Source organism: Plectropomus leopardus, chromosome 9 (assembly GCF_026936395.1).
Source record: "Plectropomus leopardus strain MGB_pleo_1.0 chromosome 9, ASM2693639v1, whole genome shotgun sequence".
Classification (NCBI taxonomy): domain Eukaryota; kingdom Metazoa; phylum Chordata; class Actinopteri; order Perciformes; family Serranidae; genus Plectropomus; species Plectropomus leopardus.
In genome coordinates this window covers 33,746,627-33,772,199 of record NC_142184.1, presented here as the reverse complement: position 1 = coordinate 33,772,199, position 25,573 = coordinate 33,746,627, and the positions used below count along the sequence as shown (strand labels likewise).

At 42.3% G+C, this 25,573-nt stretch overlaps 1 protein-coding gene across 2 annotated transcripts; it reads right to left on the bottom strand.

The window, feature by feature from the left end:
• Positions 1-10,827: 10,827 nt before the first annotated feature.
• Positions 10,828-24,751, bottom strand: adnpb (activity dependent neuroprotector homeobox b). 2 transcript variants are annotated; one of them, XM_088082587.1, is made up of 4 exons: positions 24,730-24,751; positions 18,222-18,338; positions 16,388-16,480; positions 10,828-14,876 (listed from the first exon to the last, which is right to left on the bottom strand). In XM_088082587.1, the coding sequence occupies exons 2-4, from the start codon at positions 18,327-18,329 to the stop codon at positions 11,934-11,936; spliced, it is 3,144 nt and encodes a 1,047-aa protein (XP_087938713.1). In that variant the 5' UTR covers positions 18,330-18,338; positions 24,730-24,751; the 3' UTR covers positions 10,828-11,933. The 2 variants fall into 2 exon arrangements, with proteins under 2 accessions (XP_087938713.1, XP_042347990.1); XM_042492056.2 differs by lacking the exon at positions 24,730-24,751 and adding an exon at positions 24,145-24,690.
• Positions 24,752-25,573: the final 822 nt, after the last annotated feature.

Genomic DNA, 25,573 nt, shown 5'->3' with positions numbered 1-25,573 from the left:
AAAAAAAGGTTACAAAAAAAAGGTGATCATGATTAGTCAAGTCAAGTCAATTTTATTTATAATGCCCATTATTACAAAACACAGTTTGCCTCAGAGGGCTTTACAGCATACGACTGCCCTGCCCCCGCAGACTCTCTCTGCCCTTAGACCCTCACATCGCCTAAGGAAAAAGTCCCCAAAAAGAACCCCTGTAACAGGGGGAAAGAATCGAAGAAACCCCAGGAAGAGCAGCAGCAGAGGATGATGAGGGATCCCTCTTCCAGGGAGGACAGATGAGCAAGTTGAATTACAGTAATGACAAAAAGGAAAAAGAAAGAGAGAGGGAGAGATGCACAGCAATAATGGTAAACGCATGTCATATTACAATGATGATAGTTGTACAATTACTAAATGCACTCTATGACAAGCATGTGATGTTATGTGCAAATACTGTGTGTGTTGATAAATGTCCCATGCGTATATTGATAGTGGAGGCGTGACTCATAATAATGGCAGTAGAAGGTCACATCAAGCAGGATCAGGGCATCGGTACAAGCAGGACCCACAACACTCTATATATATATATGTATATATATATGTGTGTGTGTGTATGTATATATGTGTGTGTGTGTGTATATATATATATATATATATATATATATATATATATTCAAAATTATGTTACATGATTTTAAAAAAGTCATTTTACGTACTTTTTTCAGGCCATTTCCTTGTTTGTTTGTTTTTTTTCCACTATCTTTATTGTTTGTTTGTTTTTTAAATAATTTTCAGGCATTTTTTGTAATTTTATCACTAATTTCTTACTACAGTGGGGTATTTATGCATTTTATTTTGTAGAACAAAACATAAAGTCTTTTAAGCTTGGGTAACCAAAAACCCATTCAAAAAACCCACCGATTTTGAGATGAGGAAACCAGAGGTGCTAATTTGCTAACTCATTTCCAGGTTTTCATTCCTGGGGCACTCTAGGAGCAAGACACACAGACCTTGTGTCACTTTGTAGTTATTACGTGTCTGTTGGGGGTTTGTTCCTTTTTGAGGTTGTTTTGTCCGTTTTTATAGTTAATTTTCCTCTCTGTGCAGCTTCTTGGCATCTCTTTTGTCGCTCTTTGTGGTCATTTTGAGTCTCTATCTGCTCAGTAATTTGAGTGATATTTTGCAGATGAAGGCCAGGGGGCCTCTGACACTTTGGGCCCCTGCACCCAGTAGGCCCATTCAGTAATTCATCCATACATATAAATGTTCTGTGATCACTCCCTGAAATTAGTTCAGTATAGATGTCTTTTTAACCCTTTGAAACCTGGAACGACATAATTTTTCTAGTGCTGCATTCAGACACCTTTCACATGCATTCAAACCTTTAAAATATGAATAAAACAGATACAGAAGGAAAATATTAGAAGTTAATGATAATTTGCTAAGATAGAAAAAATGTCCAGAAAACTATATTAATAATTCTATCATTATTCAGTTGTTATTAACTATTTTATCTAATTTTTGTTACTGCCTTTTTTTCTTCCTTTTTTTTTTTGTTGTTGTAAATTTCAGGTAATTTTCTTGTAACTCCTGACTTGTAACTTAGTCTTAGCCTCTTAAAAAGACTGGTGATCACAATGTGTGTATTTATTATTAAGTATGTATATAAAGAACCTGAACTATGAAATTACAAAAATATATGATCAGTGCCTTTTTGATGTCGTATGGGTCGATATATATATATATATATATATATATATATATATATATATATATATATATATATATATATATATATATATATATATATATATATATAGATAGATATATAGATATAGATATATATATATAGATATATAGATATATATATCACCTCAAAATTCACCTGAAGTTGGAGCTGAGTGTCTTGTTCAGGGACACTTTGACATGAGGACAGGATGAGCCGGGGATCAAACCAGCCTTGTGATTAATGGACGACCTACTTTCACTCCTGAGTCACAGCAGCCCCTTTAGTTTTATATTATTAAGAGCTGTGGTGTGAGCATTGTTCCAAAGAGGAAAGACTGTGGACCAATCTGACAGAGCTTATTGAGGAAACAGTGACAGTTTAATAACAGCTCGTTTCCTTTACAAAAAGCTTAAACCACCAATTTGGTTGAAAACATGTGATGGCATTGCAGATACAATTATTGCACAGTTTATGTACTATCTGCTCCAAGTGAATCAACAAAATCACAAACATTTCTCGCAGACGACATTTTGACATGTCCCAGTAAAATAAAATAAATTACATAAAATTAACGCTGGAGTTTCATTGAGCTACATATTAACTCTTTTGGTTTGAATTTTTTGAACATGGGGAGAATGCAACAGGCAACTTAACAAGACACAAAAGTCACAAAAAATTACCAGAAAATAAGAAAAAAAAGATCCTGAAATGCTGAAAATAAAAAGTGAATATGAATTTATTTTATATATTTTTTGTAACTTGATTTTGAATATAAAATGACAAAAACAGGACATTTTCCTTATTTTTGGATAGTTTTCTAATAATCCTACCCACTTTTTTTTAAATAACTAATTTTAAAGTCATTTTCTTTTCACCTTTTAGTAACTTTTTTCAATTTGTGGTACAATTCTTACCAAGTTGATCATTTCCCACCCCATGATTTCAAAAGAATTTGAACCACTTTGCTAAAGTGTCAAAGGGTCAAATGGCCTCTGAAAGGCGTTTCGAGGATGCACAAAAGAACTGATGTTAATCCAGGTTTCACTGGGTTAAAGAGATGGTGAAGTTATTAATAACGACTGTGCTTTTTCCTTCTTTACAAACCAAAATGTCTGCTGTCGGAAAAAAAAGCTCTATTTCTGGCCTATTGAACTCTTCCACCAGACATGTTTTCATTTCCCTTTTTCAGCGATTCAACAAGGTAAAAAGGTCTGAGATTGAAATTTCTTTTTCATGAGACACGTGGCCGAGAGGGCAGCATAAACCCACTGCGATGTCATCCTATTTGTGTCAGACGTCTCCTCTGATCCAGCTGAAAGTCTGCTGCAATAACCATCTAACACACTTCAGGAGGGATTTTAACAAATATGACAGCAAAACTGCTTTTGAAAGGTTGGTTACCATCAAAGGTAAAACACAAAAGGGACACAATAACTCACCATCAAATGCCACATTAAGGCTTGTGATAGCTGCATGGTTATTACAGTGACTTTTTACTATAGTGACTTTGAAAAGTCAAGTAAGTAATATTAATAGAAAGCCAGATTATACATAATTAATAATATTAATTTAGCACTCAGGGAGAGCATTCGAGAGCATTGAGGGTTCCTTTGTACAAAGAGCAGAAAGAGCATGGATTTAGGGGTCATATGATACTCCAAAATCTTAATCCTAGAGATTTAGGTGTCTGTAAAGCATACTAGCAGAAAACAATGTTGCATTACCACAAGCGTAGAAACAATGACAAATGCTGTTTCATTATTATTATTATTATTATCATCTTTTTTAGTATTAGTGGTGTTGTTATCATAATTATTATTACTGAGTTATTTTTTTCTCATTTACTTACTTCTTTTAATATTTCTGTACATCATTATGTATTTAACAGCCTTTTTTAACATGTATTGTCTGTTGTTGATGATGTTTTCACTTATTCAACTGTATTTATACTTTCATTGTCATGTCATTTTATCATTTTATTTTGTCATTCTTCAGAGCAAGTGAGTGATCTGTCTAAACAATTTATGTTGCTGTCCCTGGTGTCTGAAGAAATCAATAAAAAAATCAAAATTGAAAAAAGAAAAAAAAAAAAGCTATTTCCATTAAAGCTGTGGCCACAATTGGAGATTGCAAGATTAATTTCGCCTTAATTTCCAAAGATTTCCTCCCGAGTCAGCTGCTTTAACCCTTTGAAACCTGGCTCGTCATCAATTCACTTGTGTTGCCTTCAAACACCTTTCACAAGCTATTTAACCCTTTGAAACCTGAACAAATTGGTTTGGCTTCTTTCAAAAACACTGAAATGGCAATGACCAACTTGGCAAAAAATGTCACACAAATCGCAAGAAATTAGTGACAGATGACAAAGAAAATGACCAAAAAACGAGTTATTTAAAAGGGCGTGACAGTTATTACAAAATTATTTTAAAAAACTACAGAAAATGTCTCAAAAACAATATTTTAATCATTATTTTTAATTTTTAAAATCAAATTGCAGAAAAAAAGAATGTTAATGGGTTTTTTATGCACTTTTTTCCCCTGTCATTTTCTTGTTGTTCTTGTTATCAGCTGGGCTAACCATCTCTGACATGCCAAACAGTGTACAAGGAGCATTAATTTTTAACGTGAAACTGCTTTATTAAGTTTTTACTGGTTTTAATGGTCTGGTCTGTTTGTTTAGAAGAGTAAAGAGACCTCTGCAGAAAATTTAATTCCTTGTAAAAACCTACTCAGCAATCAACACTGAAGGTATTCTAACCGGGAGAAGTTTCAGCTGGTTGGAATCTGCAGTTCTTAGCAATAGATGCCTCTAAATCCTCCTAAATCTAATTAAAGATTTGTGCAAAACTTAAGTGATATTTTCGAAATGCTGATAAAACACAATTGTGAGATGAGTGCATTTCTATTGAGTGATATTATGCAACTTTCCTCTTGGGATAAATTAAATGACAGGCATCACTTCCACACTCACCTGTAATTGTACAACATTCCTCCTCACCCTCCTCATTTCTCCCTCTCCCTCACCTGCTGTGTAATCAGCTCTATAGATAAAGTGTCTGACCTCCCAGCAGACTCCCTCTCCTGCGTCTCACCCCCTCCCACCAGCCCCTCTGCAATATATGATGCAGCAACGTTCCTTTCTCCACCTACGAGGGCCGCCAGCAGCTGCCTCGTCCTCGCCATAGAAGTATTACTGAAGGTCCCCCACTGAGACACACACACACACACACACATATGCGCGCACACACACACATACACACACACACACACACACACACACACACACACACACACAGAGTCTGCTGGGTCTCTGCCTCTCTTTCTCTCCAGTGAGATGATGATGATGTCATTGGCTGAGTTTCTGCAGCTCTATTCATGCAGCATCCTGGAAAGTTTGATTCACATTTTGAAAGGCAAATTGGAGGCTATTTGCAACATTTATTGGCTCTCACTTAAGGTAAAAAAAAAAAAAATCACCTTAATCTACCCAGCTGCCCACAGCACAACATTTCCTTTATTCCTAATATGAAAAAAAATCACACAAGTTACAATGAACTAGCTACGTGGCTGGAAGCTCTGTCTGCAGAGTTGTCTGCAGTTATGACGCGGAAGTTAGTGTCGCCATGGTTCCCTCGTCAAAAAGCCTATGGGATTTTTCCATTGGATTTTGGATTACTGCAGATAATCAACTCTGTGTCAAACAAATAGTTATGATGCTTACACTTTTTGTTCAGCAAGATAATCTTGACAAATGAACACATTTTTAGGATTTGGTGTGGCACGATGATGTTCTTAAAGGGCCGTCCACACCCAGCACCGTAACTATAACTGTAACTATAATGATAACAATGTGAGCATCCACACCAATGAACGATAATGTTTGGTAAACAGCTGCACAGAGCATGCGCTACATATTCCATGTGTGTTTTTTAACATGAAAACATTCGTATTTTGGTCCAAATTAGATTTTAGAATCAAGTTTGGATGTGATAAGACGGATGCTGATTGGCTGTTAGTCAATCACTCTAGGAGTGATCCAAATGATATCGTTTGCCACTTTTGTTGTCTTTATACTTGTAGTGTGGACTCCGCCATCCACTTAAGTTTGTGTGTTTTTTAAAACTATGTTTTTAGAGTTATAGCTACAGCTATAGTTATAGTTATCAATTTAGGTGTGGGCTGCCCTCAAGACACATAAAAGCTTCAGAGTTTATGAGTGGGGTATTTACTAACACATTTTATAGCTAGAACAAAATGCGGAAGTCTCCTCAGCTTACACAGACCTTATTTAACGCATCTACTCCTAAAACCCATTCAAAAATCCTACTGACTTTGCAATAAGGGGCTGGGAGTGTGGAAATGCTTACTCATTTTGGGGTTTTAGGACCCATTCCTGGGGCACTCTATTCCTCCACTGTATCTTTACATAGAAAACTGTAGTATGTTGCTTATTAATATTCTGAATGTTGCACAACAGAACATTTAAAATAAGTGAATTACTGTTTGCTTTAACCTATGTGGGCCTCTAAATGTCCTTAACCACACAAGCCTACAACCTGTGTTGAGGTTTACAAGTGGCCTCATTTTTAGGTGTCCCATATCAAAACGTTTGGGCGTCCTCGTGATGCACTGGTTAGCACTGTCCCCTCACAGCTTTTCTTTCTGTGTGGAGTTTGCATGTCCTCTGGGCCCTCACAGTCCAAACACATGCAGGTGACAGGTGACTGTCCAGGGTCCCCGCCTCTCGCCTGATGTCAGCTGGAACTGGCTCCTGTGACCCTCCAAGGAAAAGCGCTTATAGAGTTAACTTCAGCAAGTGCACTCCAGACGATTGTTCTGACCTAAACCCCAACCTCTCTCTCCTCTTTGGGACTTTCTTCCTCCTGCATCCTTATTCTCGCACCTCTCTCCTTGTCTCACTGCTGTCCCGAATGACTTTTCTCTTTTACAATTAATCACAGGTCTCACTCTCTTTCTCCATCTTTCTTTTGCCTCGTTTTCCTCCGCCCATGAATCATTCATCATATTCTTCCCATGAATCATTTGTGTGTGCAGCGAGATCGCTCTACCTGCAGGAGGCGCTAACAGTGGGATAGGTCTGCAACCATCTCTCTCTCTCCCTCCAGTCCACCCCTTTGTCTGTGCCTCCCCCCTCAGCCCCCTCAGCCCCCACTCCATCACCCAGCACTGCAGAAGAGGCCTCTTGTCTCCCCCGCAGTCTGCAAGGCCTTTCTTTAGCCTCCTCCTCCTCCTCCTCCACCATCTCTCTCCTCCTCTGTCTCCGCACTGGTGTCATTGTCCTGGTTTGTGTGGAATCTTGATCCAGATGACCTCTAGCAACATGCAATATTCAGAGGATGGGGAGTACATGATGAAATTTTTGAAACATCACAAGCGTCCCCAGCACTGGCCACTGGCACACACACACACACACATGTCCAACAAATTTGTTATTATTTACCCCCACACACACACACACCTTGCTGCTGAAAGAAATCTAACACCAGTTTCTTGCAGGAGGTGCCATCAGTGCATCCTTTATTCCATTCCAACCTGCTCACAAGCCCCTCAAAATGTCCCCACCTCCTCCCTCCTCACCTCCTCTAATCTGTCTCCCCCCTCTCTCCACCTGTTCTCCCCTCTCGTGTCCTTATCGTGATAGCTCAGGGGGCGTGTGGGCTGCAGGTCAGGTGAGAGCAGACGCTAAACTGACCTGTGGCCGGTTCAACCAATTAGCCTCCCTCCTGTTAAGTACAAGGAGCTGTTTTGTCTCGGCAGTCTGCTCCCCTTTGTGTCTGACAGTACACACACACACACAAACACACACACGTACGCACGCACACATGCCAGGGCCTCACTGTGTCTCTCCTCCAGCTACAGGGGGCGCCAGTCTCTCCACCATCACCTCCCCTCCCCCCCTTCCTCTCCCTTCTTCCCATCTCCTCCCTTACACCCCTCCTCCATCTGCCTCTACCACTTCCTCCCCCTTGTACTTCTCCTCCCTCGTACTCCCATCCCTCTCTGACTCCCCCCTTCCCTTCGTCTCCCTCCCTCGCCTCCCCTTCCCCCTTTGAAAGGCTGTTAAGCGCTCCTTCTGCACACAGCACTGCAGATGAGGCCTCCGCCTCCCCCACAGTCTGCCAGGCCTCTCCTGCTCTCTCTCTCTCTCCTTCAGCCTCCCCCACCACTCCCTCCCTCTCCCTCCCTCTCCCTCCCTCGCTCCTTATAACAGCATAGCAACACTGCCTAGCCAGCCAAGGAGAGTCTTGCCTCTCTCCCTCTTGCACTGGGGTAATTTCCCTCCATTTTAGATTCCTCATCCCAGGGCGCCACAGGATGGGATTTTAATTACTCGGAGGTAAAAAAAAATATAAAGTGAACGCATCTGACCTCGCTCAATTTACCTGAATTGGGAAAACAGTGTGATCTGATTGGGAGATTGATTCAAAGGTGCACCTCAGCAAAGGGTTAATAATGTAGCGTTCTATATCTGACCAATGCTTTTCCACATCTGATTACTGGTACCACGCAGACATCGAGCTGGATCACCAGACCACAGTAGCTCTCTGACAAACACATCCCATATTCTGCTTCATGTTTTCTTAAAACACCTCACTGTGCGTCGAGCAGCGGGACGATCAAACAGGGTTTGGTTCAAATGTGCGGCTTGTCACAGACTTCAAACTGGGTCTGGAAACTGGACAGCAGTGGTTTATAAGCAGAGGAGCTTTAACAAAGGTACTGTGCTGCTGTGCTCTGAGGATGGCCCAATTCATAACCACATTATCAGCATTCACAACATAGGAGGTGAATCTCGAGTCTCTACAAGTTATATGGGAGCCAGAGCCTTTAGCTGTCAGGCTCCTCCTCTGTGGAACTATTTTCCAGTTTTGGTCCGGGAGGCAGACACCGCCCCGCACTTAGAGATTACTTTTGGGCTTTTGGACAGATTGAGTGTGAAAGGGGATGACATGCAGCAAAGGGTCACAGGCTGTAGTCGAACTTGCGGCTGCTGCAGTGAGGACATAGCCTCTGTACATGCGGCACCTGCTCTACCAGGTAAGCTCACCTGGTAGAACGATGCACCCAGGAAGTACACCAGGTGCTGATGCAAATTTACATAGTGGCCAAAAGTGGAATTACACCGTCCAGGTTTGTCACGGGATGCCCACGAGCCCTAAAAGACATACTTCGAGATTTTTTTTTGCTTCAAAAACTCAGTTAAACAACTCATTTCACTATAAATTTAAGCTATCCAGATCGATAACATTTGTAAAGTCTACAAGAGCTGCAAGATTCAAATTTTTAGACCACCATTCATGCTAGCGGAGCGCTAAACTGAGACTCAGTCGCTCTGCCTCCCTTATGGGCCCGTAGATCCAGGTATTCTACAGCTGGAAAAAGAGCTTTTTTGCCTATGGCCAGCTCTCATAGCAATGAACGTGGCCCAGCCTCCATGCTGTATCCAGAATTTCTTTATACATCTATGGGCAGCACAAATGCCCCCATCCCAACATAAAGCTTATAGGTAGGGCTGGCTCAGGCTTGGCTTGAACCAGCTCCTAGTACTGCCACCACTATTAGTATTAGTTATTCTTCTTCTGTTATTATACACTTTGGGTACACTTCTTTCATCCTGCATCTCTTTCTATGTATCATTTTGTATTGAATTACTGTAATTTCATCATGTTGATCTGTTCTGTACACACGACACCTATTGCACGTCTGTCCGCCCTCGAAGAGGGATCCCTCCTAAGTCACTCTTTCTGAGGTTTCTACCATTTTTTTCCCCCATTAAAGATTTTTTGGGAGTTTTTCCTCATCTGCTGTGAGGGTCTAAGGACAGAGGTTTGTCGTATGCTGTAAAGCTCTCCGAGACAGTTGTGATTTCTGATATTGGGTTTTATATAATAAATTTTATATAAACATTGTAAGTTATCATGATGTCCCATGACCTGACCTTTAATTTCAATGGTCAAAATGACGAGGCTTTACCTGGTGGTACGTTAACTTTGTGCACAGTTAATGCCTGCAAACTCTCAGTCTCATTTCATCAGTATACTGCTCTGATCTTGTGAAGCTAAATTGGTGGGAACTTAATTTTGGTTACCAAGCAATGCTGGATATTAACTGGAGCTATTTTTGGCCACATGAAGAGACAATCCTGCTTAACATGTTCTAACTTTACATCTTTGCTGTGATGGCTCAACATCTGCATCCTTCATATTGAGAGGAAAGGACAATATGCTACTTTTACAAATAAAAAGAATTCAAAATAAAATCCCATTTGCATTTAGAAACAACAAATCAATGTTTAGATTCTTCCTTTAACAAGATTAGATTAATATGGGGAAAAAGTTGGTTTTGATACCAGGAAATTGCTGTGCTTTCTTGAACAATAAATGATAATACAATCACACTTCAGTGTCAATTACAACTGAGGGTCAACAGAGTCAGCAGAGGACTATCCAAAAACATCACAAACATTAAAATAAAAATCAAGTGACCAAAAGTAACTGATGTTTTGTAATTGTGGTATTTGTTAGAATTTGGATGGTCTTTTGGAGATTAAAACCTCTCAAATCTTCTTTAAATTGCGGCCCCTTATCACAGATTAGGGAGGTCATAGGCTGTGAGCAAACATTGTTTTTTTTTAACCTGTCTTGTATTTATCTCATATTGGAAAAATGTCTATGATGTTCTCTTCCCAAATTGTTTTGGGTGAAGCTATCATGTATTTTCAAGTCAAAAGGCTTAAGTACAAGTGAAGTCACAAGTCACTAATATTAAAGTCCAAGTCCAGTTGCGGTCCTTTTTTAATTATGTCGAGTGTAAAGTAATAAAATTTGGGACTCAAGTCCACACATCCAGCCTCCACGGACTAGTACTCTTTAGTCCGTTTTCAATCAAAAAGAGGGCTTTTTATTGACTGCGGTCTTAGTTAGGTCTAACTAACAATTTTCAACAGGACATTTGACCACTTGTTTTGTTACACAACTCATGATCTAAATAAAATAAAAGCTTTTCTAACTGTTGCTGTTCATCACAAATCAGCAGGATTCATTTTTACGCGAAAACTCTCTGTTCCTTACTTTGAACAAAGAAGCTGGCGTGTCCGTTACTTCCGTGAGAAGCACAATTACAGCACTTTATTGTTCATAAATGCTTAAGTGAAAAATGAAAACATAAAACAAATACACACAATTCAAAGAACACAAATTGAACACAACTTTTTTTTCTGAGGAAAAAAAAAATTGCTTTCACTTCTGAGGATGTCAGTATGGTGGTTACTGTCCAGTCTCGCGGCGCAAAGAAACATCAAGTTAAAATTGTGAAAAAACAGAAAGCAAGTACAGTACGGTCAAGGCTAATGAGCATAAGGCTGCAAAATTTGATGAAATGCTCCTTTAAACTGTAAGAGAATGAGAATAGCTGGGTGCCATTATCCTTTCAGAACAGAAGAAAAAAAAGAAACAAGAAAGGGAAATTAAAAAAATAAAATCTAATTAAAGCAAAAAACAAATCAATTCTGTTATTTTGTTTATATATAGATATATTATTTTGCAAAAAAACTAGGATTTTGTTAAAAAATAAACTTAAACATACGAGAAAATACCAGCCACCAAAGCGACAACTATCGTTAAGCATACCAATGTAGAACATATGAGGCTACCTTACACACAGGTAATAGCAAATATTTAAGAGTACATGTACGGCAACGTCTGTCCAAACATGTCTAAAAGACTGTACAAATTTACACTACCCATCTCAGTATAACGACATGAAAAATGATGGATTATCGGATCATCTTAAAAGCTTTACCTCACAACAACTCATTTCAAGCCACGCTTACAATTTCGGTGGCTAAATCAATGTTAATAACTCCTCGTCTCATTGTAATAAAGGATATAGAAGGCAAAAAACTTTCTATTTGTTTGGTGTGACTTCACTGTTGTCTTTGCACCTCCCCTCCTGCTCGGGGGAGAAACGTTAAAACTTTGTTCACAGATCTTTACATCAATCCTAGCTGCTCGTTGAGTCCTGCCTTTAAAAGTCATTGGATGGCTTGTTTTGAGTTTTCACTCAAGATGAGTTCTCTTTTTAACGCTCCTTCACGGATACCCAATGAAAGCGGGCAGTGTCCTTCAGTTCAGGCGAGGCAGATTAGTTGGCGTGGATCAAATCTAAAGCGTTTCTCTGACTGTGCGAGTCTTTTTGATTTCATCAGTCAGACCTGCTGTTTGCCCAGCTGGGCCCCGTCCCTCCTGCTTCTTGCAGATGATGGTACAAACTTGGGAATAATGATGGGGAGAGTGTCTCTTCCTTTAGCAGCCTGTCCTCCTGCGGGCCCGAAGCCATTCTCTACGTGCGCCTCTTCGTCCTCGTCGTCCTCCTCATCATCCTCATCGTCATCGTCGTCGTCATCCTCATCTGACATGTCATCTAGATCCGAGATGATTTTGGCCCCTGTCCTTGGCTCCACTTTCTCCTTAGTTCCAGGAAGCAGTTTGTTACCATGGAGATGTACCTCTCCCTCTTGCTCCTTGTTATCCTTCTGCTGCTCTTCCTCGTCACTGTCAGAGTCGATGGCGATGGGCTCTGAGAGGTCTAGAGGTATTTTTTGTGGTAAGGTGCTGTTGATTGTCTTGGTTTGGTCTCTGCTGGGATTGGGGGCACGTGGAGTTGCTTTAGTAACTTCCACAGGCCGGCTTGGTTTCCGTGGCGGGGCCACACCACCGTTAGCAGCTACAAGCTCCCGATGTCTCTGTAGAGCCTGCTCTGACAGCCCTATACGCGTCCTAGATGTCCGCCTTTTGCTATGTCTGCCCTCGTACACGCCATCCTCATCGAATGCCAGCTCGTGCCTCACTTTGCTGAGCTCGTGCATGCTGAACCCGAGCAGCACGCTGGCACTCTGGGTTTCACACTCCTGTACGCATTTCCTTCTTTTGTTGACAAAGTGGCTGGAGATGTCTGACTTCCACAGCCACAGGCTGCCCGCCAGCTTCTCCACCTCCCCCCGTGTGGGATATGGCGCTTTATTAAAATACTGTGTTAGAAATGCCTTCCTGGATTCGTATGACTCGTTTTCATGTCCTTTGGGGTCGAGAGCCAGAACTACAGGTTCATCAGGATCTTCTACAAATGGACCGTTGCTGTCCCGTGGGTGGGCCCTTTCCCCGGGGGGCTTCCTTCGTTTTGGTGCACTCGTGTCAGAGCTATCGAAGCTGGCCCGTTTCAGAGTGCTGCTCTGGGCCTGGCTGACCCGAGAAGAATGAGCTGCCCGGCTGTCCTGCCCATTTTGTGATTTCCCTACGCCTCGACAGTGCACCAAGTGTAGAGTGATGGTGGAGGCCGTCATGTTACTAGTGTAAACCCCCAAGCAGTGAATACACTTGTATGTGAGTTTCTTTTCTACAGGGTGGACTGTCTGAATCACTTGGTGCCTCTCTCTCAGGTGGTGGGCCAGTGAGTCTGAGATTGGACCTTTGAGGATGGAGAAGCAAAGAGGACACAGTGTCTTGCCCACGTCCCTCTTGTAGGGCACAGATGCCTGTGGAGCACTCTTGGTTGGAGCACTGTCAGCAGCCCCGGCAGGTGTTTTGGGCGGGTGCTGAGGCAGTAACCTCTTGCCTGACATGAGAGAGGCAGACAAGGCTGATGACACAGAGGTGTTGTTGTTTTGAGCGTGAAACGCCACTGACTCCTCAGGGGCGTCTTTCATGTTGTATGTAGTGACAATCAACTGAACATTCTTGGGATTGCCCTGCTGCAGAGTGAGGTCAAAGGTCAAGGGAGAATCTGTGCGTGGGCCGACGCTCTCGTCTGGGTGCGACAGCCGCATGTGGGCCACCATCTTCTCCACGTCGTTGAAGGTCGCCCGGCAGTGTGGGCAGGACAGGCCGTGGATCAACATATGGTTCAGTAGCGTGTCACTGGGCAGGTAACGGTTGCAGTAGAGACACTTGCTGGTGAAGTTGTGGATCTTCATGATGTAGTTGGCTACAGCGGGCACCTTCTCTGCTTTGTGCTCCTTCTCAAAATGAGAACTGTACACGTTCTCAGGGAAGAGCTCGTTGCAGATAGTGCAGATTTTCCATTTCTGGGTGTAGGATGTGCCGAGGACTGAGGAGCCACTTTTCTTGGCCGTGACGGAGGCGACAGTGGTAGCTGCAGCCTGCACACGAGAACCCAGAGGGTTGGATTTGAGTGAAGAGGAGGCACCGACCATAACTGGACTCCGCAGGCTGCCGCCAGAAAGAAGCTGCTTTGCTGCATGTGACTGTTGGGGCACAGAAACCTGGGCGTTCCCTGGCAGACTGACCCTCACCTGCTGGCTGCCAATAGAGAATGGCTGGGTGGCCCCGCTCTTTAACCTGACGCCATCGTGTTTCATCCCAGAGAGAAGGCTCTGAGAGGTGAAGCCAGTCTTTGATGAGATGATAACGCGACCCAGCTGCTGTGCGCCCGGAGACCTGGTCGTGGCCATTACTGCACCTTTAGGGCCCATCCCGATGATGGTCTTGTCTCCCTGCGTTTTGGGGGGGATCATGATGATGGGTTTGGGACGGGGGACTATCACGCTGGTGTGCCCAATCATGGCAGTCACCTGGTAGCCGATTCTCTCGTGGTCCTCGATGACATGTTGGACAAGTGCCTCGTAGTACCTGGGAACAAACAGACACTTCTTGCAGTGTATCTGGTTACTGTTAACATTGTTTGTGTTGTTACTCTCTCCGTTCTGAGCGTTTGTCTTCTCTCCTGGTTTGGCGATGTAGGGCTGGGCCACCTGCTGGAAGTGTTCCCGGTAGATGTGCTTTCGCACCACATTGTACAAAGGGTCCCTGTAGGTGCACTTCTTGCAATAGTACACCGCCTGTTCCACGCTGTCCCCGGTCCTTTTCAGCATCCCGTCCTTCATCATGACCCCGCCGGCTCCCGCCACCATTCCACCGGGGCCCTGCCGCACGGTGCTGTTAGGCATATGGAACAGTTTGATGTGCGTTTCCAGAGTCTTTTTGTTGCCATTGTAAGTGCAGTAGGGGCAGTTGAGCAGAATGTTGTTCTCAAAGTCCTCGCTGTGGACATTGCGGAAATGGCTCTTGTATGCAGAGAAGTACTTGGATGAAAAGAGGCAGCCAGAGCAGCAGAAGGGCTTTGACCTGTAGTCCTGGAGACACAGAGGGGACAAACAGCTTAGATTTCACAAGTTCTTTGAGAAACTATAAATTATTGTGATGTACATTTATGCTTTGCCGTGGTTTTTCTTTTGATTGAACATAACAATAATGTTATTTAGAAATCCACTAATTGCAATTTTCTCAGCAGATTCCAAACTTTTTTTTTTGTTTCTGATCGATTCCAAATTTTTCTCTTCCTATACAACATACAACTTTTTTTTGGAAACCAGCTTTGTATCAAAACATGATTGGTGATTGAATATAAACCGAGATAATGTTTGTGTTACCGTTTAACTGTAAAATGAGATCGTTTGTTACCTGCCTGCTGTCACCGTGTCAAATGAGTTTGCATTACGTCACCTACCAGCGGGAGCGTTTATTGGCCTGGTACGCAAGGTGCGTTGTGGTAGTTGTAGGTTTTTTCTACCTCTTGAGCAAAAGTGAATGCCACAGCCCCATTTCTCTGGTCATAAAGCACCAATTACAAACGTATTTGAATCTTTTTACTGCATAGACAGCTTCGTTTTATGTGAGGGCCCTCGTTACTTTGGTAAAATCCATAAGCATCCACAAAAATCTGAGTGAAAATTAATGTTCGTATCTTTTAGAGAACAGTGTAAAATGGCTAATCAGGCTGCTCAAACTGTTTCTCAGGATGGTTGAGCGTTATCAGATCACGCTTGATTGAAAGTTCCCTTTCAGCTCAAATAACATATCCTTTCAGTCACTACAGTTAAAACATTTGCTGCCACAGAATAAACTACCAAATATATCAAATGGACCTTGGTTAAGACAGTGAACCACACTAACAAGCAAAGATGATCAGATCACCCAAATCAGTGTTTTTATTTAACTATATGTCCCAGAATACGGCACTAATCATTTTAGCATTTTCCATTCACTTACATTAAACAGTTAACATTAGCTTTTCTGTGTGACACTTTTGAACTTAGTATCAACTAATCCATCAGTCAGCTACTTATCTTGACTAATCAGCTAACTAGCAGACTAAGGTAGACCACACATATGTGTACTTTTATCCAGCTATACCTCCCACACAAGGTAGCTAAGTGTCTTAGCATCTTCCATTCACTTACATAAAACAGTTAGCATTAGCTTTGCTATGCTAAACTTTTGAACTTCTTATCAATTCTGATTAATACAGATTTGAGCAGTATACCCCAATCTGCTATTTCATGTTGAACAGTAACTTTTCAATTCATGATACATGGGAATGAATTACAACTTTTGAGAACAAGTTAAAGCTGCTCTGACAATAGCTAGTTACTGTCCGTGCTGCTGTTTGTGACATGATTAACTGAGCTACCAAGAATGTAAATTTAATCAGCACAGAATCAGCTATATCTTAGACCGATCCGATCCGCTCCTCACCAGCGTCAGTGCATCTCTGACAAAATAATAATTCAAAACACTAGATTCAAATATCAATGTTGCAAAAATAGGAAATGTTTGTGAGTTCATAGATGAGTGCGTCACACACCTGGACTTTGGTATGTGATGGTTCCCACATGCACACATCGTCCCAGGTAGTGTGCTTTATGTACACCTCTGGAGGAGTGAAGTCTTTATAGTCCTAAACAACAAAGAAATCAGGATTATTACTTGATGATGGTGAAACAAAGGTGTAATCAATAAGGAAAAAATGAAAAAGGAAACATTAATACGGCAAGACTGAGATACAACATGCCCGTAACTAAAGCATGCTTCAGTGATGATGTATGTTTAGGCAAGGACAAAGAGATGGGCTTTCTGGGTAACAGTTTTGTAGAGGTACACAAATCCAAAATCTGCCTCTGCTGTGTCAAACATCAGCTGACTGGTTGAGTGCAAAACATGAGCGCATGGAAAGACTCTTTTTCTTATTTTTTCCATTATTCAAAAATATTTCACAGGGGTTGAACTTCTGTTTCCAGCTTTCCTCTGTCCTCTGGGACATGTTTACTTCATGTCAGAGCTGGAAAATAAGTCAATATCTTAATTTAAGGTCTCTTAAGTCTTAATGTGCAGATACAGACTCCAGCTTATAATTCTCATGTGTAAATAGTAATCTATTATTTAACAAAACCTGTCAAACATTAGGAACAGTAAGTGGGTTTATAATAAAACTAAAACTGCGCAAATTGAAACTGACATAAAATATGTCTAATGCAAACATGCCAATTTTGAAAAACTCACATTTATTGCAAAAAAGTTTTCATGTTTGCATGAAGTAGTATTTCAGCTGATTTGAAAAAGCCATATTTCACAAAACTGCTATGGCAACATGATTTGGGCTTTTCTAGGTCACATGATGCTATGGCTGTGTGCTTGTCAGTAGGAACTGGCTCCCTCATGATGCAGCAGGAGCTACAAGAGCTGTTATTGCATCACATAACTCTTCAAAAGTTTTCGGATCATCCAGAGGTTTTGAATCTACAATTCCTCTGAAACTGTGGACTACCACCTCCCAGAAATCCCTATTATGTGGTCGCTCCAACATATAAGGGACTTGCCTTTCCATTATCACTCACATAACATGGCGATGTTGCTTTCGACCGGAAATAATGACAGCTTGTGCAGTGGCTGCAATAGATTAAACCTGCTTTGAACGTGCATCGCCATCATCAATGCTTCTTGGAGGGTTATCGCCAGACAAGTCACATAACTTCACTCAATGGAAAGTCATCTCAAAATAGTGTTTTATTGCCATTTTGAAAAAAAATGCTTAAAATGTGTGTGAATCTGTATAAAACCCGCCCATGTGACACAATCTATCAATCTACGCCCAACAAATCCATATAATTCTTCATGTTTGTGCCCATGCCTGTATGCTGAATTATGTAAACGCTTTGGTTTCTGCTTTTAAGCCTGGGGAGCATATTTCTCCTATGTTAAGTGAAATAAAACAGAATGAGAACAGGGTCTCTATGAGGGCAATCACATTATTCTGTACGCATTTCATTATGAGTCCAGGTCATAGATTCTTATCATTATACATTCTCTATATTTATGCAGCAGTGCCAGACACCCTGATGCTGAACCTTTACTTCCCACACTGAGCCAAAAAGGAAGAGAAACCAATGCTGCATGTATCCAATCAGAAGCCATTCTTAAACCTAAGCAGTAAATAAATTGTGTAAATTATTAATAACAATGATAAAAATTATTAATAATAATTTATTAAGTCAATTATTCCGGGTATATGAGTTAGAAGTTGTAGTTGGCAATCTTGATGGCATGCACTGTATTCTTGTTAAGGCGCAGCTATCAGCACAAAGGGACAGCAGGCTGTACAGTCATCATTATAAAAAACACCAAAGTCCAGGCGCGCTCACCTCTAGGTGATCTCTACAGAACTCCAAGCCGATGTCTCCCAGGACCTTCTTGACATTTTTCCTCGCTTTCCGCAGACTGCCCAGGTTATTGACAGGGAGCTGGAACATTCTGCCCGCCTGAAGAGAAAAGACACATACAGCATGTTATCATCAGCTGTAAGGTACAGTATGGACAGGTGTCTGTTACCAGAGCCCCAAGTCAGGAGAGGAACAGTGTGATGAAAAAGACCCTCTCCTTGCCTTTACTTGCCTGGTACAATGCCTATAAGGGAAGCCTTAATCAAAACCCCTTTCGGAGACGAAATACGCAACACTGATGGTTTCAGCTGACTGTTAAAGTAAAGGACTTTTTGGCATTCGGACATAGTTATCAGGGAGAGACGCTAACATTTTTAATCACCACCAAGCCTCTAAATTTGATAAATGAAGTACATTTTTGGCAGTGCAATTTAACCCAACTTAACTTCAGTATTTTTTAACCTGGACCCTATTTTCCAACTTTTTTGTGTCTAAGTGAATAATGGAACCCAGTGCTTGTGTTGCCACTAAAAGTTATTCTCAGTGTCTGACAACAGTACGGACAGGCCACGACAGAGATAGACCTCTTTGGTAAAGAGTCAGAACCTTTTTATTTTACCAGAAACAGCCACAAAATTGCTCAAAACAAACCCACCAAACTCAATTTAAATAAAAACAAATTTAATCATCATAAAACAAACATCATTCAAAGTCGACAGAAACAAAATCAAACTCACTAAAATTGTCTTGGTTTGTCTTTCCACTTTTCCAACAGTCATCAGCTCTGATTGGTTGAAATAACCCTCACTACACCCAATCAGATGTGAAATATGCTGGCTCTATATACGCTACAATTACTGTTTACTGAAATGGAGTCTGGTGGGTTTGGCGATAGCCATTTCTGGGCTGTCTCTGGTTAAAAAGAAAGGGTCCAGCTCTTTATCAAGGTCTGTCTCTGTAGTGATAATTTCCATAATATTATCAGATACTTCAAATAAAAATCTGAACCCTGTATGTTTCACAAACAAGCACTTTAGTGGACAATAAAAATGAAGATGCCCACATGCCCCACGTGTTTAACTGTCAGCTGCAGAGCTCATGCTCAATTCTGGACCAGTTTCAGAAACTGTTGTTGTTCAGATTAGCAACTTATATATAAAATCATGAGAAAACTTAAGGTCAATAAATAAAAATACACTAATGGAATAGAAATATCTTTGTACATACTTGGTATATACTCTTAGTCTTAGTTCACTGTCTGTCGCTTCGTTACTTTGTTATTGTCATCTGTAGTTGTTAGTGGCTTAAAAACACCATTAAAATGTTGAAGAAATTAATCATATTTGTTTGGCTCACCCAACAGAAACAAAGTCACACTTAAAGACACAGAATTGATTTTAACATATACTAGATTATATCTGAGTCAAGAGATGTTTCTTATTGTTTTGCATTTAGTTTAAGTAAGGCACTTTGTAAATCAATAACAGCATCACTTTTTGTTATCAAAGTACAAGTACCTCTGCATTATTAATTGTAAACTTGTTGTGTTGTCACATTAAACTGCAGTTCACTGTCTACGCTTCATGTTCCTCTGAACAGAAACTCTTCAGGCCTGCTGACTTAATCTGGGTTAGCTGATAGCTGTTAGCTTGAACACACCACAGCACTCTGCTTCCTATAGGTTGCTAATGAACTAGCTCTCCTTTCAGTGAAAACAGCACGAGGATGCACTCTGTTGCAGTCAGCACAAGGTGCAGTTTATCATTTTGCTCAGCAACAGTCATAATACAAAAATCACTTTTGTCCTGGAGGCGTCATAGGAAATATCTCTATTCTTCCCCTACACAATTTCTATTGTTACTGGGACGGCAGGACACCATAGTCTCGAGCCCTAGCTAGCCGGCGACAAGCACTGTGCACTGTTTTCATAGATTGCTTAACTAAATAAAGCCAATGAATCAGGATGTTTGTGGGACTGTAACACTGTCTTGGTGAAGGTTCACAGTATTAGGCTTTTTAAAAATAATTTAACCTTTATTTAGACAAGTGATCTCATACAGTCTCATTCTCAAGAAAGACCTCATGAAACTTGATGGCCACAGGGGGCCACCCACAGGCCACATTCTGTGGCCACAGAGTAACTTTTTGTGGCCACAGGCCATCCGTCCACTGTCAATGTTGAATCCTGGTCGTCTGTTACCAAAGATTTGTTTTGGTTTTACTCAGACATAACTAGATTAGCCAATTAGCCATTGTCACATCTCTGGCAAAAGTTGTATGTTCAATTCATGATCAAGTCAAAGTGCATCCTCTTAGCAGGTATTTATAGTTTCCTTAGCACACAGGGCTCCCTTGGTGGTAGCATATAGTTCACGCAACAATGAAAAATGATCCAGGCAGGCCAGTTTTGGTGTTTAGGCTTAAAAACTTCCCACAAATTGCACAGCAGTTTGTGATACTCACAGACAGGATTTTACAGCTCTGTAAAGTCATCACAGTGCCAGCTTTTAATGCACAGCCTCAACTTATCAAACAAGTGCACAAAGACGACATCCGCTCAGGTAACGCGATACACATTCCTAGCAAGATATGTGCAATGTGCCACCAACAGCAAAGCAGGAAAATCCTAACTTATAAAGACAGATTTAAACAATGCAGGTTTCAAATTATTTTCTAAAGTGGGCTTTGCAGATGCACTCAGTACCTTTGCTGGAGCTCAAGGACAAACAATGCATTTGGTAATAAACACTCAAAATAAAAAAAAACAATTTCTGTTTTTAAAGGACAACTCCAGGGCATCTTTAAAGGGACAGTTCACCCAAAAATCAAAAATGCATATTTTCCTCTTAACTGTAGTGCTTTTTATTAATCTAGATTGTTTTGGTGTGAGCTGCAGAGTGTTGGAGATATCAGCTGTAGAGATGTCTGCCTTCTCTTAAATATAATGAAACTAAATGGCACTTTGCTTGTGGTACTCCAAGCGCCAAAAAATACAATTGAAAAGCTCAGCAGCAGAAATCATGACCCAGTTACTCAAGATAACCTACAGACCATATTTTTCTCTACCCAACTACACCCACCAACTGTATTGCTAAGAAGAAAGAAGCACGCACCTACTCATGGACGAGAGGCTCATGCTCGCAACAGCTCCAGATGTAAACACTAATGGCGCCTTTTCTGGTTGAACTGTAACTTAGGCCCGCTCAGTGATACTAGGTGTACTAGCAGTAGATACACACTTCCTTTTGCTCAGGTGTAGTTCATCATAAAGAAAATAGTTCCTACATGATTATCTTGAGTAACCGGGTCATGATTTCTGGAAAGAGAAGTTGTTTTTTCAAATGTTTTTTCAGGCGCTTTGAGCACCACAAGCCGAGTGCCATCTAGTTCCATTATAACGAAAAAGGCAGACATCTCTATGGCCAATATCTCCAACACTCTGCAACTCACATCAAAACAATCTAGACCGACAAACAGCACTACAGGTAAGAGGAAAAAATCTGCGTTTTTGATTTTGGAATTAACTTTTCCTTTAACTACAAAGTCACAAGCCAGTGTGCCTTGGTTGATTTATGACACTTAAGCTAAAAAATAACAGCTAAAGACAAAATTCTGTTTTTTTGGTGACAGCCTATTAAAGTTTGATTTGACCTAGCCAAACCTCACTGCACGGTCTGGAGTAGAAAGACAGGCTGCTACCTGAAAGTCAAACCCATTGGTTCTATACAGAACACAGCTAAACCTCCAACCACCCATTCATTATGTGTTATTATCACTATGTACACATACTATGAACAATAACTTCAGCATCAGTAGAGGCACCTTTCACCTGGGGCAGTAAGAGCTGTTTAAATCACTGTCCAAAGTGGCTGGTCCAATGTCTATTCAAATCAGACTCTCATGTGAGGTCAAAGGTCACCGATGCATGTGGCCATAAAGGCCGCTCAGTGACAGCGAACAGCACGGTCCCAAACAATTCCTGTGAACACCTCTGCTTTATTTCCCTTCTGGAAAACACAGAGGTGAATGGGGGGATTGTGTGTGTGTGAGTGTGTGTGGTTCCACCAACTGTTGGCCACTCCAGAAGGACGTGGCCAATGGCCTCATGAAGAACCAAGTAGACCAGAGACATTTCTGACGATCTGCCTGTTAGTCTCACTGTCTGTCTGTCTGTCTGTCAGAAATGTGCACAGTGAGTGAAAGAGACACATCCCCTTCCCACTTCCCCTCTCTGTCTCTGTCTCCCTTCCCTGCTTCCTCCCATTACTTGCAGATGGCGCTAGAGAGGCGCTCCATTATGTAAGCCTCCCTATACTCTGCCTGCCCCCTTTTTCTCCCTGCCTCGCAATGCCATCACAGAATGGCGCCTCCTATTGAGTCAGCAGCAGCCTCTACAATATGTCTGCAGTGGAGGGGGAAGGGAGGGGAGGCAGGGGAGGGAGAGATGTTGGAAGGGAGGAAGGGGAGGGACAGAAGGAGCTGGAGAGATCAGTGAAGGGGGGAGGGTGAGAGAGGATGAGGTAGGGTGGTGGTGGTGGCGGTGGTGGTGGTGGGGGGGGAGCTGGGAGGAAGAGGAGGGAGAGAGGGGAGGGAGTGTGGAAGGAGGGGAGAGATGAGAGGAAAGGAGAGAGGACACAGAGTGAGCGACGGAAGTGGAGGGGGGAAGGGAGGGGATGGGGAGGTCGGACAGACAGGCTCAGAGGAGAGGGGAAGGGAGGGAGGGTGAGGGAAGGAGGGGAAGGGGCGAGAGAGAAAATGGAAGAGGGTGAGAGAAAGAGGGGGCGATGGAGAGGCAGGGAGGGAAGAAAAGGAGAGAAAGAGAGAGAGAAAAAAAGCCAAGGAGAGGCTGAGTAGGAGGGAAGGGAGGGAGAGAAGGAAGAGGAGAGGCGAGAGGAGGCTGCTCTGCTCTGCTGAGGGCTGCTGGCAGAAAACAGGTTTCCCCCTTTCGACTGTGTTGTGAAAAAAAGAGGCCTACAAACCTTCAGATTTCCTCATGCTTACTTATTCCTCCAACGGGACATGATAACCTATGTGGCAGGCTGTTTACACGTCTCCTTCAATGTGATGTTTACTGAGGGCTTCTGGTGACATCCATACTCACACTGAAAAGTTTGGGATGCTTCAGATGCACTGTGGTTAGTTGTGTCAGAGGGTTCAACACCTGTCTGTAGCCCTGAGCAATAAGGGTGGAGTGTGTGTGTGAGGCTTTGTTGTGGGGGTGATGATCATAATGTGACACTGGCCAAGTGACAGCCCCCCTCCTCCTCCTCGTCCTCCTCCTCCTGGATCAAACACAAGGTATGAGCCAGGTCTCACCTGGCCGATCCAGGTCGATTCAGAGGTAGATTTACACATGTAACAAAAGATTGTATGGATTCTTCACCACAGTCTCCTTTGGTGGCTGTTAACATGTAACATGTGTCCCCATTATTAAACTCTCTGTCCAGTGGCCGTTTCAATATGCATAGCATTTCTCCTTTACCTCACAACATCAGCTGTGTACACAACACATCAAGCAGTGAGTGAGGTGAGTTAGTGTCAGTGAATCTAATCTCTGATCAACATCTGGCAGAATCCAGATCGATAGGTTTGAGCTGCTGCCGCTGACAAAGAATGGGGACACACCGCGCTAAGTTAGCATGCTAAGCTAGCCACCAACAACATAGAAACTAGCGCTGCCGTTTGTGTCCACAAAGGATACTCGCATGTATTTTTCATCTGAGCGGTTATAAATGAACCTTCCGGTGAAAGTAATTCAACCCGAGGTTATGTTAAAAACTAATGAGTTACAACTACACCGACAGCCAAGTTACCTTAGCTGTAGTTCACCGCATCACCGCAGGTAGCTAACAGCAAACTATGTCGCTTTGACGGCTCTAGCTAACATTATGACAGACAAGTTTACCTGCTTTCACATCCAGTGCTCCCGTCTGAGTGAAATGTGTCACCTCAGGCTGACTGAGGCGATGTGTGGACACTTTCACTTCTCCCCCAGATATCTCGGTTATATCCTTTCAGGTGTCTTCGTGGGGGGAGAACCAGCCCACCCGGCCGTCCGTCTACCCTCCAAGCCCGACTCTCCCTCGCCGAAAAGGGCTATCCTCTTCCCTCTGCTCGGGGAACAGAGAGCCTCCGAGCCTCATTAGACAATTAAAACCGTCATTCCCTGTAGCTGTGAGGCCGGACACATGTCCTATTGTTGGGAACAGCCACCGGCAGACCCCCCTCTTGAAGTAAAATAGCCTAAAGTGTCCCTATGATTGCCCGGCAGGCGATAACGTTTTACCCATTCTTTTCTCTGACAGACAATACACATCCAGCCTAGAAACTGCCCTCCAAAATGGCGCAAATAAAAGGGGCGGAAGTGACATCTACTTGATTAGCATAAATAATCTCATTGTGAGATCCTTGCGACTCATTAAAACACATGATTGGTCTGTCAGTCAATTTGGCCAATTAAGCAGACGTCACTTAAAAAAAAAAACCCTACCTCGTGCCGAAAAAGCTGCGGCGGGCCTTTGGTATCTGTGTCCGAGGCTGGGGAGGTAAACAACCCGGCGCAGCAGTGGCGGGAGCCGGCCGACAGCGGGCGTCCTTCTGGAGTGGGTTTCTCTGGTTTAAGCGCACGCGCAGTTTAGTTACATCTGGCGCCCCCATCCTCCCCCTCCTCCTCCCCCCATGCGGAGGGTCGGATGTACACAGAGCCTCAGCACTCAGTTGGAGTGGTCTTAACGGCAGGTGGCGCTGTACTACACTGCTGTCACTAACTGCCCAATTCTACCTGAGTAACCGGGACTACTTTCCTGCTCGGTGCCTGGTGAAGGGAAGGGCACCCCCTAAAACAGGGCTTTACATCTGTGTACTGCAGTGTGACACTGAATTTAAACGGTTAAACTCAGGGTGACAGTTTTCCATCAGCTGGGGTTAATTCTTGCCCCAGTGGGCCAACATCCACCCCCATTCCTGCCATTTTCTGCATTGAGTTACAATAAATAAATAAATAAAACAAAAAACTAGAATAAAACCCAGATAACCCCAGGTTTAATGTAGGATCATTTGACATCCTAACTTGATTCTGACACTATACCCCTTTTTAACCCTTTGAAACCTGGAGTGACATCACTCTTTTGTGCTGCTTTGGAACGCCTATTTAAACCTTTGAACCATGAGCCATTTTTTTTTGCCAAAAACATAGGAAAAAAGCAATAAGCAACTTGGTAAGAAATGTTCCACGAATTCCAGGAAATTAGTACATTAAAAAAAAAAAGCTAAGGGAAAATATTAAGGGAAAAGAGGAAAAAAAGCCAGGGAAAACTATATTTTATAACTAATTC

What these genes read in the sequence shown, in the direction of transcription:
- adnpb (XM_088082587.1), bottom strand. Translation starts at nt 18,329, where the DNA reads ATGTTCCAGCTCCCTGTCAATAACCTGGGCAGTCTGCGGAAAGCGAGG. An exon ending in TCTGTAGAGATCACCTAGAG is followed by an intron (nt 16,481 to 18,221) that starts GTGAGCGCGCCT and finishes TTTGTTGTTTAG; the next exon opens with GACTATAAAGACTTCACTCC. An exon ending in CATCACATACCAAAGTCCAG is followed by an intron (nt 14,877 to 16,387) that starts GTGTGTGACGCA and finishes CTGTGTCTCCAG; the next exon opens with GACTACAGGTCAAAGCCCTT.